At 35.5% G+C, this 19,497-nt stretch overlaps 1 protein-coding gene across 1 annotated transcript in view; it reads right to left on the bottom strand.

The window, feature by feature from the left end:
* Positions 1 to 19,497, bottom strand: part of HMGCLL1 (3-hydroxy-3-methylglutaryl-CoA lyase like 1) — a 76,295-nt gene that overhangs the window by 50,291 nt on the left and 6,507 nt on the right. The window contains exons 2-4 of the mRNA XM_063150672.1: positions 5,294 to 5,371; positions 4,233 to 4,340; positions 759 to 854 (exon numbers count right to left, since the gene is read on the bottom strand). Coding sequence (XP_063006742.1) covers positions 759 to 854; positions 4,233 to 4,340; positions 5,294 to 5,371 — 282 coding nt within the window. The remainder of the gene's footprint in view (positions 1 to 758; positions 855 to 4,232; positions 4,341 to 5,293; positions 5,372 to 19,497) is intronic.

Genomic DNA, 19,497 nt, shown 5'->3' with positions numbered 1-19,497 from the left:
CTAAATAAAGTATAGAGATAAAACACCATTAATTAAACTCATACAAGCTACCATTGAGACAAATTTGCAGCACTATAACCTGATGGTTGATAATTAAGTCAACCATGCCCAGGATTCTGTTTTAACACTATTTCAGTATAGGAACTGAATGACACTAGAACACAAATGTCCACCAAGCAGTATGCTTTCCAAATACAGCCTGTCCTACATCAGGACAAAAGCAGAAGCACTAAAAATTTTCCAAAAACAAAAGGGTAAAGATTAGACGCACAATGTGCATATTTTAAGACTGAACTGTTCCATTTTCACTCTTTTATACACTTCAAGGCTATAATTTTGAATATTTTGGAAGAACTGAAATAATTTAAACTTTCAAACCCAACCAAAATGAAATCCAGAATTGCTATAGAGCCTTTTCATTTAAATGAATATTTCCTCATCGTTCTTCAGTGTTTTTCACCAAGACACTCTTGAAAACCTTTTCCAGGGACAACAAGTCAAGAGAAAGAACTGTCTGGCCCCTTATATACAAGCATCATATAAAGGAACTTACAAAGTTCCTGGTCAATGCCTCCACTAAAATATGAGCTTAACATCACTCTGTGAACTTCCCATTTTTTCATAAAGGAAATTGGGAGTTTTCAGTGAAAAAAGATATAGCTTATTTCTGACATTAAATAGCTAGATTCTGGTACTGAACTGAAAGTGTCTGAAACATAAAAGAGGTAAATGTAGACAACACCTATGAAAGTACTTACAGCAGAATGAAAACCTTGAAGATTAGGTGTGAGAACAGGATACTGGACTCCAGGATGCCGCTCAATGCCCCTCATTACTTCTTTGTGATCTGCCATCTAAAATAAAATAAATAAATAATTTGTATTGATCAGCAGTTATTTTCTGATTTTATATAACCAAATAAAAACTGGCTTAGGCTCTGCTTTTGCCTTCATTACTTTTACAGTTCATGCAAAAAGTCCAACAACAAGGGCGTTAAACTGATTTTGTACAAATACTCTTTTTTAATTTCATAACTTTTGACTATTTGTGTTGCAATTTTTTCAGATCTATGTGAATATAGAACTAGGGCTAAGACTTCGACAGTGTTCCTTTGTGTGTATCTGTAAAAATATAATTTGCATCATGAATTGACAGACTTATGATCATGCTGTTCATGAAGTGTTACAGTAACTTTAACTTTGCTTCACTGGACTTAATAGGTGGAAGTAACAGAATAATGGAGATTTAAGAAACATAGAAATCTTGAAAAGTTCAGCACTCTGATAAATGCAACCTCACAATGTTAAGCATAACTGAACTTGAATTACTCAACACTGTCATCAGAACATTTCAAGACTAAACACATCTATTCTGAAAGAGACAGCAAAATCTAGATGTCTGCATAGTGCAATGTTTTCTTATATTCAGAAATTTCTTTCTGAAGAACAAAATACTTCTTTATTATAGGAAAGATCAGAGTACTTGTTTTCCTTAGTCTCCCCTCATAAAAGAAAATCTGCCTATTTAAGTTATGCTTACATTTTCACTCATACATTCAAGATTAAATATACTCCCTGCACTGATGAAGATGAATGAAACACTTATTCACTTAATTAAAGGCAGATTCTTTAGAGAAGCACATTTTTTTAAAATGAATAGGTTGAAAACAAATATTTTTCAATGGTGTGCACACCTGAAAACAATACAAAATAAAATATATCCCTCTTATTTAATGTCTTAAGGATTCTGAGTTTTAAAAAAAGAATAGTGCACATTAAATGCTTTTTAAATGAGTTCTCATAAAAGCAAATCTCTCAAGCAAACACTATTAAGTTGGATTTCTGTTTCTTTCCACACTGGTGAAAACTATTTTGAGAAGCACCATCTAAAAAGATATATGAACTACAGAGTTTTCATTGCTCCTTACTTTCAGCCAATGCCTTCCTGATAGCTGTGCAGTACCACAATTCTAAATACATGTTATAAAATTATAACACACTATAAACTAAAAATACTGCTTATAGCCTGGAATCTTCCAGTCATCAGCTTCCTTCTGTGAAGATAAATGGATTAAAAACATCAGAAAAAACTATGAATTCCTCTTCAAATATAAGCCAAATATGTATCTATAAGGAAAAGGTACAAAAGGTGTTCTATAGCCAGACACAATTTCTTATCAGGAAATAAGTGATAAAACAAAAATTTTTCTATTTGCTACTATGAGAAGTAAATTGGTCTGATAACCTCACAAAAAACCCTCTGTTAACACCTAAGTTATTTGTGAACAATTTTTCATTCCTTATTTTAATATAAGTAGTAGCTACATTTCTCAGGGCAAAAAAGAATATCATTGAAACCAAATGATAAATCAAATGGCAAATGCTGGAACTAAATTCACTGTCCACAATTATAGCCTGTCTTAAAATATACTGGAAAACCAAAATGACACTTTTTCAACCAATATAAACCTGCCAGACCCAAATAATATTATAAATATTAAATCTGTCCCATTGCTATTTTTCCTGTAAGTAAAATCCCATCTTTGCACATATTGCATGTTATAAGATTTTAAATTGTAATAAAATACTTCTTTTCCCAATTTCTTTAAAAATAAGCTTCCTAATAGTAGATATTTATAATTTTGGCTGTTTATGTTATAGGTGTGGTATCCTGTTTTATATGGCACCTTGCTACTGTGGAACTTTTTCTTTTAGATTTTTCAGTTAAAAAATATCTTTGCCAAAGACAACAGTGGATGGGAAACCATAAAAAATTTAAAATACTAAAACAGAAATAAGTGAATGAGTGATCTAAACATAACTGTAAATTCTATTCCCATGACCTATGAGAAAAAGAAGGAGCAAAGAAAAGACAAAGTCAAGACTGCACTCTCTGTCAAAGCAACCCAATCTTATCTTTTAAATTAAAAAAAAAATAGACACCAATTAAGCCATTAAAACAAAGTATTCCATCAATGAATTTGAGATAAGAAGGGATTGCTCGATTTTTTCTAAACTGATAAACCTGTGCTAAATTTGGTACTCGCAATGGCTCACAGGAAATGTTAAATAATTAAACAAGAAAGGAAGAAATACAACCTTGATTTAGAAATTTTCTTCTAACATTTGAAAAATGTTATTGTTCTCTGTTGCAGTAACTGACAGTGTGAAGGCACTTAGAAAAATTTAACCTATTCCCTTTTAGCAGACAAGAGATCATTGCCCCTCCATTGATGCCAAAGAAATTCTGCTTTGTCACTCCTCTTTACCTTTCCTATTACCCTTCTTCTAGACTCTTCTCTGGTGACCCACCCTGAGAACACTGAAATAAAGCAAAGGAGTCCTTCAGAGTGCTGTACAATTTGCTTTGTTAACTCTTGAATAAGCATGACTGCATTGTGTTTTTCTCAGAGAAAAGCCTAGAATACAGTCCAGGCCCAGGATGTATTCTCAGTTTAAAACGGACAAACTTTACATTTTGTCAGATGTGTACCATGCAATAGACATTGTAAAAATGGAAGTATTTTCTCAAATTAATTAACTTCTTGTTTTAATTTGTAAATAACTTGTAGGCTCCTTGTCAAATACAAAGTATTCAAATGCTTCTGTGCAAACAAGTGTGCAATTTCCTGAAAAACAGTTGGAATTATAAAGATAAATACTGACTTATTTGCATGTTTGCAGGAAATAATTAATTTGCACAAACAGGCGCTAAATAGTAAACTTCAGGACTAAGCCTGAATTTGCAGTGTTAAATTTCAAATGGAAATGTGGCACTCTAATGCCAATGCAGTTTTGCTGCCAATTCCAGAAAGGCTAAGTTTCTGCTGAATTCTACCAAATGTAAAAATTAATTCTGGAAAAATAATAAGCAAATTTTTATGATTCATCAAAATTTAAGTGAAGTTGCTGATAGAGTGTTAGAAGTCCAAAATAAGTAACGTGCCTAACTACTACTACATATGTAAAAGTCCCAAATTTCGATCTTCCAAACACTTTTGCAAATGTGGAAAATTACACTTCATTTAGAGAAAAAGAAAATAACGTATACTACTTTTCTTTTTTACATCAATGACTACTAGTTTTAGTAGAATAGAAAATAAGTAGGTACAACATTAAATTATATTAATGATGTGTCACCATCTCAAATCTTTAGTTACAACTGAATTCTACATAAATAAATGGAATGGCATTTAAATTGAAATAGTTGTGAATAGAGCTGATTTTACATACCTGAGGCACCCATTTGGATGAAACAAAACTGGTTACTTCTATAGCAGGCAGGCCTGTTTTGGAAAGCTGGTTGATTAACTCAATTTTTACATCAGTTGGGACTATCACCTATAGACATGGAGACATACTTTAGCAAAGTATTTCATACATAAAAAACTTTTTTAAGTGAAACTTTCCTTGTATGTAAGCAATACTTTTTTTATACAATAATGAGCTGTTCTTACACATTTTACCATAACGTTTCTGTTTCCTGACAGGAGTAAGTATAAGGAAGGTATAAGGAAGGTACTCAGCAGTATACATGATCTTACTCCATTTTCTGTTCATCACAAAAGGAGGCACTTCTGTAACTGGTTATAGATCTGGCCTCATTATTTGTTATTAACCAAACACCAAACTAGCAAGAACTGACAGAGGGAATACTAACAGTGTGACCAGTGAAAAAGGGGAGGAATAAAGCTGTGGCAGGGTAACTCTATTCTGCTAATACCACTAACATCTCTGGTATCAGGAACAATGATATATGTGAGCTTATCCTCCTGTCTGTGGAAATAGATGATTGTTTCTACACATGTACCCTATAATCTCTTTCAATCTTCTTCCATGCTTCCCTACCACCCTTCAGGCAAATAATGCTATCAAAAGACTAATATTTTTCTCCCATGTCTCTTCAGCAGGAAACATGATAAAATCTATTTTACTATTCCTTCTACATTAACACTTGAAGCAGAAACACAAGTTACAAAGATAGCCAGTGTTTCATCGTGTTTACAAATTATGTCACAGCCGAATGTTATTGACTGACAAGACACATGCCAGTAAAATGAAATGCTGAGTAACAGAAAGGCTAGTTAGCCAAGTGTAGAAAGAAATTATATGAGCTAAAAGCTGAGCAAATAGGAATACACTTTCATTCTAATATAAAGGTAAGTTATCAATATGAAAATATATATATTTAATAATACCAAATGAAAGAAACATAATTAGCAGGATGTACATGTTCTACACAATGAAAATAACACTAAAATCCATGTCAAAAAAAAAAAGAAGAGAAAAGTTACCTTCTCATTTTGTAAACCATCCCTTGGCCCAACTTCTACAATCTTTATGTACTCAGGCAGTCCAGACGCTTGTGGTTCCTGAAATAAAAATCAATACTGAAAAATAAAACAAGTAAGATCAACACCAAGATCAAAAGGTACAGCTTGTACTTGTCCTTTCATATGATTCTGGGTATAAAGTCATATTTTCAACATTAAGTTTGCTCAGCACATTTAATAATCTCTGAGAACATGTTCCACACCTTGACCTAAGGAACAAAAGTTAAAACAAGAAGTTAGTGAATGTTCCACTGCTCCTTTGAGGTCACAAAGGTTCATTAAAAATGTATATAGAACCATAAATGAACATTGAGTTTTACAGTGAGAAATATTTCCATTTCAAAAATCTTTCCAATGAACAATCCAGCCCTCCAAACTTATAACTGAATGTTCTCAATTTAACAGGTACTTCTCTGTAAACGTTTGCAAGACCTGACTATAAATCTGAAAAGAACATAGCAGTCAAGAAATGTTAAAGAGATTATTAGTGAAAAATGAAAATTATTTCTCTTACTGAAGATGAAGGTTTTAAAAAAGGATTTAAAGGCAAACAAGGAAAGCCTCTAGTAAATAAGAAGGAGATTTTTTCAGGTGTAAGAGCAGCTCTGGAAAGGCAGGAAGTTGACAGGGACAGGAGGGAAGGAAGGCAGCAGTAAGGTCAAAGGGCTAAGGAGAGCATGGGGAACTGGAGAGGGAGGAAAGAGAAACGAGAACAGGAAAGCAGGTGAAGGGAAATGAAATTTCCTTTTTTATTATTTAGCTGCTCTGTGATTGAGTCAAGTTGACATGTGTGGCAGTTAACGTAAACTGGGCCTATATGTCCTGGAGCAGTTCAGAGCAGTTGGCTGGACTGAACCAAAAGCTGTGTGCCCTTAAAAACACCCCCCATGGCTAATTTGGGCACGCTGTCCATGCTCAGGAGTGGACAGGAGAGCCACAGGAGCTCTGGAAATCCCCTCTTTTCTGTACTGCACTGAGGACAGAAGCCAAACCAGCTCTCCATTCCCGTGTTGAAGGCCTGAGCTGGGATCAGCACGAGCTACCTGCAGGAGAGCTGCTCCAATCCCCACCACCCCTCCTGGGAGTTTACACAGGGGAGTAACAGCTCCCCCAGACTGGGGACACTCCGTAAATACAGCCACTAACCTCACAACATCCACAACCAAAGGAAAACCCCATCTTTTATTCCTCCCTGACTTGTATCATCAGAGCTGTTCAAACCAAATGGCTGCTAATTTCTCCTCAGTAATGGAAAATGGACATGCCTATGAGCACCTTTGGTTTCTCCCTGCATTCTTGGTGCCTGTGGGCAGTTCTCTGCAGGACTTGCCAAAATACAATAAATATATTTCAGACCATTTACTGTGTATTTATCTGAGCCCAGTAAAAAGAATAGGAAACAGCTGTATAGCATCTATTTGATCACATGGAACATCTGGTAAGTTGAAACTCTGTCAGACCCTGCTAAGCCCACACTCACTGACAGTATAAACCTACTTAAATGTGAAGGTAAAACATTCACATCTGCTGCATATTGTTCCTCTTAAGTTATTTTCACAAATATGGCACTGCTTCAGCACTACAGGCATAAATCTGGGTTATTTCATGATTATCAGATCCTTCTTGTTGCAAGACAAATGCCACAGCTGTGCTATGAGTGAAGCTGTGACTGGAAAATAAAAAGAGAGCTAAAATAGATTATGTGAACCAAAGCATAATTTAGAGCATGAAAAATGTCCATAAAACTTTGAGAGCAAAAGCGTTCATTTTCTAGGCCAAATCTTGTAAATCCTAGTTAGTGCCTACTGTGGCAAAATTTTGTTTAAATGAAGAGCTGTACTTGTCTTTTCAGAACAGTTCCCACAACCACATCAGGTGATGTCCACAGCCCTTGGAGTTCAAAGGGGTCAAAAGTTTGGAGGGGATATTGCAGAAAGGCATCAAGTATTGGGTTTTATTTTCTGTCTGTGATATTACAGATACACAACCTCTCTGAACCACAGTCCAAGCCTCTCAGCCCCTGATTTTCTCTATAGGCTTCCTGTTCACTAGTCAGACTCAACTTGAATTCACTGTTCATGGAGTGAGAACAACACTGAGAACTACAGAGGGAATGACTCCCACATACTGGAAACTCAAGGCAGTACTATAAACAAATCTGTACATTCTTCAAGCTGGTGAACTAAAAGCCTAGACTAAACTTCTTGGCTCTGAGTCTAGAGGAGTCATGTTTTGCATCGTATTTCATCTAATTTTATTTCTGGCACATTGATTGCTCCTATCTTCAATGCTACTCAGTTCCTCCTGTATGGCATCCAATGTTGTACTGAGAATGTCTCTTGTCCTTCAATTATCAGCAGATATTAGCACCTTCATACTTTCTTGTGAAAGCTTTTGGATTATCACTACCTTATTTTAGTACAAACATGTATTATCTCAAAAAGAATTAGAGTAGTGCTATAGAAGAAAGATGCTAAGAAGAAAGAGGAACTTCACCAGCAATGTCTTTCCAGTCTAATAAATCTGCTTTCGACATTATCTCCTATTTCCTCCTCAGCCAGTTTCTTATTCATCTCACACATTCTGTTCTGATCATCCTTCTCCCCAGCACAACTAATAATTTCTCTTACACTGCATTGCTGAAGCTCCGATAACAGGCAAGTTAAAGGCAGGCAGAACACTTAGGTTCAGCTCCCTATACATTTGTATACTATTTATACATTTTACAGTCCATTTCTGCTGGATACGACACAGAAACTAATTGGAAACTATCAGAGTATGTGTACCATCTGCTAAAGTGACTCTAGCTTTTGTCTGTGCTGTGGCCCAAGCTGAATGGAAGGAGGATTGAACTCCTTGGAATCTCACCTGTCCTGTGAATGAATACTCAGTAACTAGCTGTTGGGACATTCTTCCAAGAGAGAAGGAAACATGTACTTGGCAAAGCTGTTGGGAAGAAAAAGGAGACTCCACTTTCTAGGAAGTTTTCTGATCAGAGCGCTGCACTTGCAGAATATCTGGACATTACTTAAATAACATCTTAAGAAATCACCTGAGCCACAAGTCATATTCTGTGCCAGGCTCAATGCCATCTGCACTCACTAGTCAAGCTTCAAGTGCACAGAACACACCGAAGTCTGTAAGAACTTAGGTAGAGTCTAAACACTTCTCTGTTTGCTACCTGGATGGCATCAGACCTCAACCAGGACTTGGGCTTCATGAATTTGAGGACTCATTTCCTCAAACTCTGATCGGAGCATTTCAAATGTACATCACACCCTTGGGTAAAAGGAATGATTTTCTGAACCAACGGGACCAACTTAGAAAATTTCAACACCTTTAAGTATGGCATTAAATGCCCTACAGATAATAATTAGAAAAGAGAAATAAAATGAAATATGCAAACAAGTTTTCATATTTTAAATTAATGAGAAATTGTGAACTTTGTAGAAATACACAAGTACAAATTTTAGTACCACTAAACATGTCAGGTATACAATTTTGTTTCAGAAAAAATATTTACTAGATTGAACTATAAGAACCATTTGTATGTAACAACATATGAAAAGCAATAACGGCAAATACTTAGGGGCGACTGCTTATTGAATAATACAGGGTCTCTGTTAAAAAGTAATGACCACCAAAGTATCATGTTTTAAATATCAAAAAGGAAATAGCTGACATAAAAGACTAAGAGCCTGGAAAATTTGTTTTTCCATGTATCAAGCCTTGCCAAGGGAGCACAAAAAGCATATAAAACCACAAAAAAATTGCCTCTCTCAAAACAGAATGCAGCCAAAGAGTATTTTTAAAAGAAATAGAAAAAGGAAAACCAAACCGTTTAGCTTGAGATGTTGAATGCCAAATTTCTGTATGGAAACATTTTCTCTCAACTATAAATAGCTGCAAATTTAGGTTCATTAGAGAAAACCCTAGTAACTTTTAATTAAAGCAGTATAATCTCCCTAATGTAACAATAAATGTAAAAAGATTAAATAAACACACTTTTTAAGCTCTGTCACTACTTCACTACTTCTACTCAAGGTGCTGAGGTTCTTTCAGCCTTCTGATTTTTATTCCATGAAGGTCATTCATAAGGGCAGAAACAGCAATGGCAAATATTACCCAGAGCTTCTCAAAGGTAACTGAAAAACACAAAAGTAAAAGAGAAGCATCTGGAGGTTCAGGTCTTTTCAATCCTTCTAGATAAAGCTCTCCTTTCCTTTTCCACAAGGTGGTGTTCTGGCACAGAGGACACTAAACAAAGGTAGGTCCATTCTTGTACAAAGAATTACTCAGGAAAGCAGTTTTCAGCAAGAATCAGCAGGGAGGTGGCATCATAACTCCATAATGTATACCTGCAGTGACATGGAAAAATGCCCAAAAACCGGGAGAAGGCTCTAAGATAAATAATATGATTGCTGGAAGGAGAACAAAGAAAACTGGTCAATCTTCTCAACACTTAGATGTCTCTAAACTTTACAAGATACAGAGGAAAGAAATAGGAAGAAATTAAAATCCTTCTTCACATAGTTCACACTACTAGAAGGCAGATATAAAACATATTAATTCCCAGCTTAACTAGAAAAAAAATGGAGAAGATTCAAAAAACAGTGGGATGCACCTGAGGAATATCCCTCAGTAAAGATAAACTGAGTATTCTTCTTGAACTTCTGCTGCATGCTGCTGACATGACCACCGGGAGAGGAGTAGCCATGAATGGACCATGGCTAGCAAAAACCTTCAACCCCTGAGAGTCTTTCATCACATGAAGTTTTCTTATTATATCACTCCACATTCATGACCTGAATGTTAACACAGACCTACCACAAAAAAGCAGTTACAGCAGAGTACAAAATTCCATCGAATTCCCCAATGCATTTCAATAAAAGCAATATGCAAGATAACACTTAGGACTCTCAATATTGTTTCTCAAGTAAGAAAATGAAATGACAAACTTGATCCTGGGCTACAAACTAGGATGTCATAGATAAAACAGTAGCCTGGAACTTCATGAGTAGAAATATTGGGACTTCCAACTTCAAAAAACAACTCAATCAACTGGAGATTGTCCACTGGATGGCAAAATATAAAATCCAAATAAATCATTACAGAATAAAATTAGTTAAGTGCAGAGTTAACTCACCTGGAATAAACCAAATAATTGTTGAGGTCAGAAGGTTTGTTTGAGCTTATGAAAGAGTAGTGATTTACATATATCAGGGGATTGTCTGAACTGGGAGAGAATTCACTGTAAGGATTTCTATGGTAAAATTGCCCTAATTATAGCCCTAATATTTTTACTGTCATTTACATTACCTATTACATTCCAATATAATCTGCTAGTATACTACTTATTGTTGCAGGGTTGTTTCCAAAAAAAGTAATTCATATGAAAATGTAAGAAATATGATTTTAAACAAAAATGAATTTAACTGAATTATGAGACTTGTGCTCATGCTGCTGGAGTGGCCAGTTGTTTGATCTAATCCTGTTTACAAAGAGGATTTTAATGGTAAAGGCAAAAGTGATAAAGTACAAATAATATTAACTAATACACAAAAAAACAACTATTACTTTTATTTAGAAAATAGAAATTAAGATTTGGAAAAAAATAATTTTGTCAAGTTCTCTGATGGGCTGGCAAATCAAAAGGTAACAAATGACATTACTAAGGAATGCCCAAAAGACTGAAAAAAATGGTTGCTGTGGTAAGAATACTATTCTTACACAAAACTAGAACATTCAAGTCACACTCACCTACACTACTCACGGACATAGTTACAAATTTCAAAAATCAAAAAACCATCTATAAATTACTATTCCTTTTGAAAATCCTTTACAATAGGTCTTCCAAAGCCACAGCAAAGGTATTCAGACCACGATTAAGAAACCTCAGCTAACATCAGTCCAATGAAGAGGACACTAAGTAATTTCAGAGCATCTCTTTGGAGCAACTGGCATGATCTCTATTCCTCTGCACAAACTACAGCCTAGAAGCAAATCAGACCAATTTAATTCTTTCCTCCTTGTTTTCCCATGACTCCCCTGTAAACAGAGTATTCACATCCATCCATACCTAGACCCACGGACTGACTTTGCAGTTTGACCTTGGATCCCTCTCATCACTGCGGACCTGCCTGACGGGCTCAGGGCTGCACGGCCAACTCTGCTTTCCACCACTGGACTAAAGTCTGACCATGACTCACTGACCTGAACTCCCAGCTGTAACCTGGGACCTCCCTTAACACCACAAACTCACCCAATGACCTGGACTTGTGCTTGAATGCCTTCTAGGCCCACCCTCTAGGATACCCCCTCTAGGCCTACACTTCTCACCCCACCTGGCTCCTGTGGCACTGCCTGTTACCAGCCTCAGGTCACTCCCTACTCCCGGACAGAGAAATTTCTTATTCTAGAGTTCATTGTAATATCTGAACCTTGTTCCTTAACATGCAATTCAGAGATATACTCCTTGAGTATTTCTTTAACCCAAGTCAAACAGGCTAGGATTAGAATTAGAAAAGGAGAATAGAGCCTATTTCTCCTTTCTTTGACCCTTCCTATAAGTTGCACCTAAAACAAAGCATAGTAGTTGTTAATGCTTAGCACCCTAAGGATAAGTTTTGTTGATGAAAGCCAGAAAACTCACACTTTTCAGATTAGAGTAGCAGCACTCATAAAATACATCTGAACATTAGTGTTTTGAGTATTAACTCTATCTTCTTATCCATTGGAGGCTACAACTATCAGATGCTATGACAGTAATCCCAAAAAGTAGTTTTATTCAAGCAACAAACAAGGGTTTAATAAGAAAAAATACACCAAAATTCAACTAGTAGTAAAAGAGCTCTGCCAGATACACAAACAGAATCATGGTTATAAAAGGGAAAATTTAAGCATAATATGCAATTGTGCTAGATCACTGATCACACAGACAATTGCCACAGAGGTACTAAGTTTGCAAACCAATTTCACAGCACAGTACTTCCCTGGTCTTAGCAAAATGCAATGAGATGCAGCAAAACAAATAAGGAACTTCTTTCTGTAAGAAAGAACAGTTCTTTCAGACAAACACAAAACAGCACATTTTCTAAAGAGCTACAGAGTTAATAAATCAATATAATCTCTGCCTGCAGGAGTCTGAGAGAGAAGACAGAAGGAATTCCTCACTTCCCAGACTATTTTCCTTTATATCAGCTCAGAGAATTCTCACATACTTTGGGTGAAACACCTGCTGATTATTTTCTAGGACTTTAAGTTTACTCTTTTGCTTACAGTGAATGTTCTTAAAGGATAGGAAACCAGAACCTGCAGCTGCCTCCAGAACACAATTTACCTCATATAACCAATTGAAGTGAACTCAGCTTGATCTATGACAACACATAAACTGAAAGCCTGGAACTATCTGTTTTGTTTAATTGAGAGTGTAATCATATATTTGAAAACTATTTGGAGGAGTCTAAGTTCACTTTTATTTTAAAATCATAAGAATAAAGTGTAATAATTGTAACATTTAATAATGTAACAAATGTAACATTTTTAAATGTATGAGAGGGTGAAAGTTGTTTTCTATTGTACTTTTTATATCACAGGGCAGACTAAACTCAAATTCCCTGTTAGATTTTTACTAATTTTCCCCTTCCATGAGGAAGTGCAGAGTTCAGAAGTAGCAAACAAGCTTGAAGATTCTTCACTGGTTGTTTTGAGCATGTCATGGGTTTGGAATGCATTCTGAAACTACTACTTCTAGGCAAACAAATTATATGTGTTACCATACTGATCTTGCAACAATACTATTCTATTCTATACTTTCTCAGTTTCTTTATAACTAGATTTTTTTTCTTGATCTCTCCATGACACAAAATGTAACAGTGTTTCTTTCTAAACTGATGAGCTACACTGAACTACTATGCCAGGCAAGTGTTTTTCTGAGTAGCAGGATATAAAGCCATGAATTGTTAGCCCATATTCTTTAGTCCTGATTTAATCCTTGCTTTTTAATTTTTCATATATGGCTTTCAACCTCCAAAACTGGGGGGTTGAAATGATAGCACACAACCTAACTGTTGGTGTTATCTCAGGGACACATAGTAAAGGCTATGATGGATAGAAAATCAATAAAGCAGTATTTCCCACTTTATGTAACAGTCATGAGCAAAATCTATTAATATAAACATTCACAAAGAAACATATGTAAGTTTTACATAAAATACAATTACTAATATTATTTCAAATAATAGAAATAAATATGGGGAAATATAAGCATAGAATGATCAATATTTGATATTTATTATTAATTAAGACATTTCATTGTTATTTTTATAACTTAATAGAAACAAAGCCAGTGAAAGTACACTGGAAAATATCTATGAAGCAATTTTGATGTGAAGATAGTTACAGACCCCCAGAAGTTTTTCCCTTTAGTAAGCAAAGAAATGTGAACTATACACATTACAATTTTTAAATTGATTATCAAAATCATAAAAGTCCATGCTACATTCCAACTATGAGGCCAAGGACAACTTAGTACATGTCAGTGTAAAGTCACCCAGACATCTCCTGTGGTCACGGCTTAAAATTTACCTAATGCAAACTCCAGTGGGTCAGAAAATGCCACAGGCATGTGGCAGGCTAACAAAACTGCTGCTCTGACAGCTCTTCAAAGAAGGAAATCTCAGGAACTGGAGACTGAGTGTCTAATAGACATGTCCAACTCTCTGCTATGATGTTGCATGCTCTTAAAAAAAAAGAAGCAGCATTACAGGATAAACAAAAAGATAAAATCAAGCCCAAAGATTTTTCACTACCTTTGAAAACAAAAAAAATACCTTCTTTAATATTCATGTCTATATTTTACAAAAATTCATTCATAACCTGACAACAAAAATGACAGGCCACATTTGCCAAATAATGGTCTCCTGGATGAGACTGAACTTTCTGAATTATCACTGATGACTTGACACCTTCTAAAAAACATTTGTTGCTGTGTAGAATACATGGATTAGCAGAGATCTGAATACCCAAATTACAGCCAACAGTTCATGCAACCTAAAAAAGCACATAGATGTGCTGAAGTCACAGACAATTTTTGATAACTTGAAAAATAATGATCAAGGAATCTATTAGTAGCATCAGGTGGTAGCAGAGACATAGACAACCACAGTTAGACTTGTGTTACAATGAAGTCAATAATAAATGGTACTAGAGACCTCTATTATTAACAGGAGGCCAACATAGCCAGTCACTTCAGCAAAAATTAAAAATGTATTTTCAGGACATGGTGTATACATTACCTTTTTCTATTTCCCTAAATGCTTCCCTTGGCTAACAAGCAGCATTTCTCCATTAACCAAGCTGATTTACAGCCAACTCACTTTCATCCATATCCCTATCTTGGTCAAAGCCTGGAAAAGCAATTATACTCTGCCATCTGGCCTGGATGAAAAGGATACACAGAACAGAGATCAACAGCATACTGATGACACTGGAGCCAAAACCTCCCACACTTTCCTTTGCTATTATTTATGGTAATAGTATTATGGTGTGTATGGTGTTTTACAGGCAAGACTAAAGACAGAATTCTAGAAGGGAGAAACAGTGGTGTTTTTCCACACACATTGAAAAAGCAGAGGCATGATCATCATTACAAATCCAACATGTGCAAGTAATTTGCTCTTTAAAATACTTTGGGATATCAATGGTGGTGGTGGGGGGAATATGGGATATACTGCCCATCCACCCTATCGGATAAGTCTCTCTAAATAACTCATTGTCAATAAAAGTGAGCCATGCATAGATCTTTAAGAATTAAAATTAAAACCTAAATCAACTATTCTCCATTACTATTGCAATCAAAATCATCTTCTCTGTCCAAAGCTGGGCCTAAAAGATGAAGTAAATCATGAATTTAAGTACAGGTGGCCCACCACTATGTTTTCCATAGCTCTCTTTCCAAAAGATACTGATTAAAATGACAGTATTTTAATGGCTATTTATTTCATCACTGTTGGCAACTCATCCTTCAGAAGAATTTGAGATTTATAAAGTTCTTTATAAAAATAACATCTGTAAAGCATTACCATAATAATTTCCCAATAATGGTAAGGAAATTATAACTTTAACACAACGCTATTCATGATGTTTTAAAAATCTTCCATTTTCACTATGAAATTAGTCAAATGTGAGCATATTTAAAGAATATTGTTTTCTTCCTATTTTGCTGAAAATAATTAAAAGAATTTTAAAAACTCCTTATATGAAATTTAAAAAAGATATCATGGAAACCTGAACACATTGAAGTGGCACAAGTAGAAGAAAATATACTGGTACTGGAGGAACTATGACAAAGACAAAATTAAATTTGGAACATATTACTTCAGACTGTTTGAGAAGATTAAGGGTTGTCATGGCAAAATGAATCATGATATTTCCCAAATGTTATTGCTTTCACTTCCAGACTTTGCTCATTTAGGAAGTTTGTTTGGTTTTTTTTAAGCCTCCATACTCTGAATAATAAAGTGCTCAACTGATGAGAAAGAAATTTATGTAGTTTTAAAATTAGTAATAAGACCAGTATTAACTAAGGACAAAAAAAAAAAGATAAATATCTAATAGTACTAATATTAGCTGCACTTTCATTTTACTGTGACACATAAACTCAACTGAGGGATTTTTCCAATGACTGACAGTAGATAATACTAGTTATGGACTAAATGGCAATGCAGTCATCCCACTCATTAAGCTCAAAATGCCCTGAAATGTTCCTAATAATAGGACTCAACTGGACTTTAAAAATCCTAAAGTCTGGACTTTAAAAATCCTAAAGTATCGACACAGTTTTGTCCACAGGTGTCCTGGGTACCCCTGTGCAGTCAACATATATCTTCACATAAAATGTCTTAAGGTTCCCTCAACACAGCGTGCAGGACACAGGACCTGTGGCTTTTTGGAAGCTGGAGATAAAGGAGGATACCACAGGGCATCTTAAATGGTGTCAGCAATGAAACACGGCCAGCTGAATGGAGCCACTTCTCAGCACTGTCAGCAACGGCCCAAAGCTTATCCAACACTGCAGCAAGCAGCAGGGGCACAGCCAGATGGCTGAGAACAGGCACCCTCGTGCATGTGGGATGCATCTGACCTGACCTCTAGCCATTGAGCCACAAGGCAGAGTCTCCAGTAAATCCTATTCAATACCTGCCAATCCTATAAGCCATCTCAGCTACCTTAGGGTATCTCACGTGGCACCAGACAAGAGTGCTTAGGAAATTGAATCAAGTAATGAATATCAAAAAGTGGCCGGGAGACAAGAGAAAATTCTCACTCACCAGCTGATTTCTCTGTGCATAGCCAACGGCCAACTGGCTTAGTAGCTTAACCTCCACCATCTTCATTCATCCCATTCTGGCAAAAGTGACGTGCCAAGGCCAATGAACTGGCCTATACCCTGTCTTCTCTTTCCCCAATAAAATACTCATGTACACTGCTTTACTTTTTATTAAGCTAGTATATAGTTCAATTCAAATTATGTTTCCAGGGTTTTAAAAATTCAGATGTGATCAGCTGTGGACTCTGTTCAATCTTTTCCCTAATCCCAGTGTTCTACATGATATACCTTCATCACTAACCTTGTTCCTCCATTTCTCACATGCTAACACCTATATTTAATCTCATCTTAACTACTTGCATTAAAAGTAAGCCCTAAAGCCACATACAGTTCCTTTCCAGATGCTGCTGTTGAATTATTTCCCTATGGGTTTCACCTAACATTCCAGCAATGTCCTCTGGCGCTTCAGTCCACACATCTCATCCATTCAAAGCCTTTAAACTTCTTTTTCCAAGAAACTCATAAACTAACACCTTTATTCCCATACAAAACAGCTAACATCTGTGAACAAAAAAAACTCATTCAAACAAAGAAGAAATGTCTACCCAGCACAGTTTTTTCACCAGTGCACCTTTTAGCAGTTTCCTCATGTAATAAATCTGTGTTTTTGTCACAAGAGCTGCTGAGAATTACTCTCACAAGAACATTTAATCCAAATAAATTCAAATGTAGTGCCACAATTGGAGTAACTTTCATTCATTTACACCAAACTGTAAAATAAATCTCCATTTAACAAGAGAATTATCTAAAAATAATATTGGCTATAACAACATTCCAACAGTAAATATCATTTCCTTCTTATCACCTGCAGCATCTTTCCCATCTCTTGCAATATTAGAACTTTGTCCCAAATGTTAATCAAAATCTTCACCATTGACATGATACCTTACCCAGTCAAGTTATAAAAGTTAGGAAAGAAAAAAAAAGCTATGAGCTAATTACTTCTAACTGTAATAAGTTTGAAAGGCAACCCTTAAAACTGCCCAAGGAAATATTTTTCTGAAATGTAAACCATGCACTTAGCAGTTTTTCTCTGAAGTGACGGATTAAAAGACCAGATAATAAAATATGTGTCTGATTAATAATACCTTATATAATAAAATTCTTATTATTCATTGTATATTATGTCCCTATCAACATATCACAAAATAGAAAAAATCCTTCATCTCTACTGCACTGCTTAATTTTAAAGTGTGTGCACCATTGTGACATTTCTATCCCAAAAGGGCTATATAAGCATACACTAACACAGCAGTAATATTTCCCTTTTGCTGAAAAGCAAAAATGCTGGATTTGTTTTACAGGTATTTAGCACAGTATGAAAGTCTGATTTTGATCATGGTCTTATCTCAGAAATTTCTGATCAATCAAGAAATCAATCAAGAAAGCAACTTCTCTCAGAATTCCAATGAGTTTTCCCAAGTGACAGAAGATAGATGGATTAGACAGACAGAGAGAACCTTTTCCTACAAATTTCTATGTAATTTTTATTCCCACATGTAAATTTATTATTTTTCTGTTCAGCATTTTCTGAGGATCAATTAATTGATGAGCCTGACTGAGTGCATAGTACCTCATATCACTGTATGTCAAGGTTCACATCAGCAATATCATGTGCACCAGCAAACTTTTAAGGTAGCACATTTTGCCCAGCAAGTTCACAATACCACACAACATCACCTCTTTCATACTTCATCTATCTTTTAAAATATACATTTTGGGGGAAAGAAGGATGCTACAGAAAATATTATACCTTTGTTATATGAATGAGAGAGCTAAACAATAGAAGATAATTCAACACAGCCTGAAGTAGTAAATAACTACTTTTCTGAAGCTCTCCACAGTTTCTTTAAACGTAACTTCTTTCATATTTGACACATTAAAGATTTTCAATAGCCTTCAGTTCCTAAAATTTCAGAGAACCATCACCTTGTTCAAACACCTCAAATATCTATGTAGTGAAAGAAGTAAGGATGACAAGAACTCAGCTCCATCTGTAGACTATACCTACACTGCAGCAGTTTCTTCCTGCATGCTATTCACTTATAAACTGAAATTCAAACACACACTTCCATAAACATGTGAATCTTTCAACACAGGTGCTGCAAGAGTTGAAGCTATCTTTTTCCTCAGAAGCACCAAAAAATAATCCTATCAGTAAAATGTAGAGAAAACAAATAACTTCATCCTAGGTACCCAGCATTCCACCCTGAAGCATTCCAGGTACTCAGCATTCCTTCTAAGTGGAAAAAAAACAACCTAAAAGCCACTATAGAGACAACAGTTAATCAGTTTATTAGTCACCATATCAGAAAGCTAAAAACCAGAAAATTTTATTAATTCGGAGCAGTAAATGTTCTGCTTTATGAAAACTTTTATGTTTGACCAGCTGGTACAGTAAACTTCTAAGGTGAGATTTCTTTACCAAAACTAAAAAACAGAAAAATTGTAAATAAGAGCCTTATTAAAAGATACTCCCATTTATTTCAGTAGGAATTAAATTGGCATCTGAGTGATCTTTGGCAGTTCACTTATCTTCACTCCCAGCCAAAGTAATGAGAAAAGACTTATCTCAAAATGCATGAATTTTAAAATAATTATGACATGTGGGTGTCTTTAATCAATCCTCCTCCTCGAGCTGGCATGAGAGGAAATGAACATCACTGCGCCCATATTTAGGCTCTGAAGGAGATGGAGTTGGGAGAAGTCATAAATGGGATTTCAGCCAAAAGCAGATATGGGGTCTGAATAAAAACTTCCTGTGCGTTTTTTTAGT

The sequence above is a fragment of the Melospiza melodia genome, chromosome 3 (genome assembly GCF_035770615.1).
Source record: "Melospiza melodia melodia isolate bMelMel2 chromosome 3, bMelMel2.pri, whole genome shotgun sequence".
NCBI classification, from domain to species: Eukaryota; Metazoa; Chordata; class Aves; order Passeriformes; family Passerellidae; genus Melospiza; species Melospiza melodia.
Note: the sequence above shows the minus strand (reverse complement) of the source record. Positions and strands in the feature narration are given on the sequence as shown.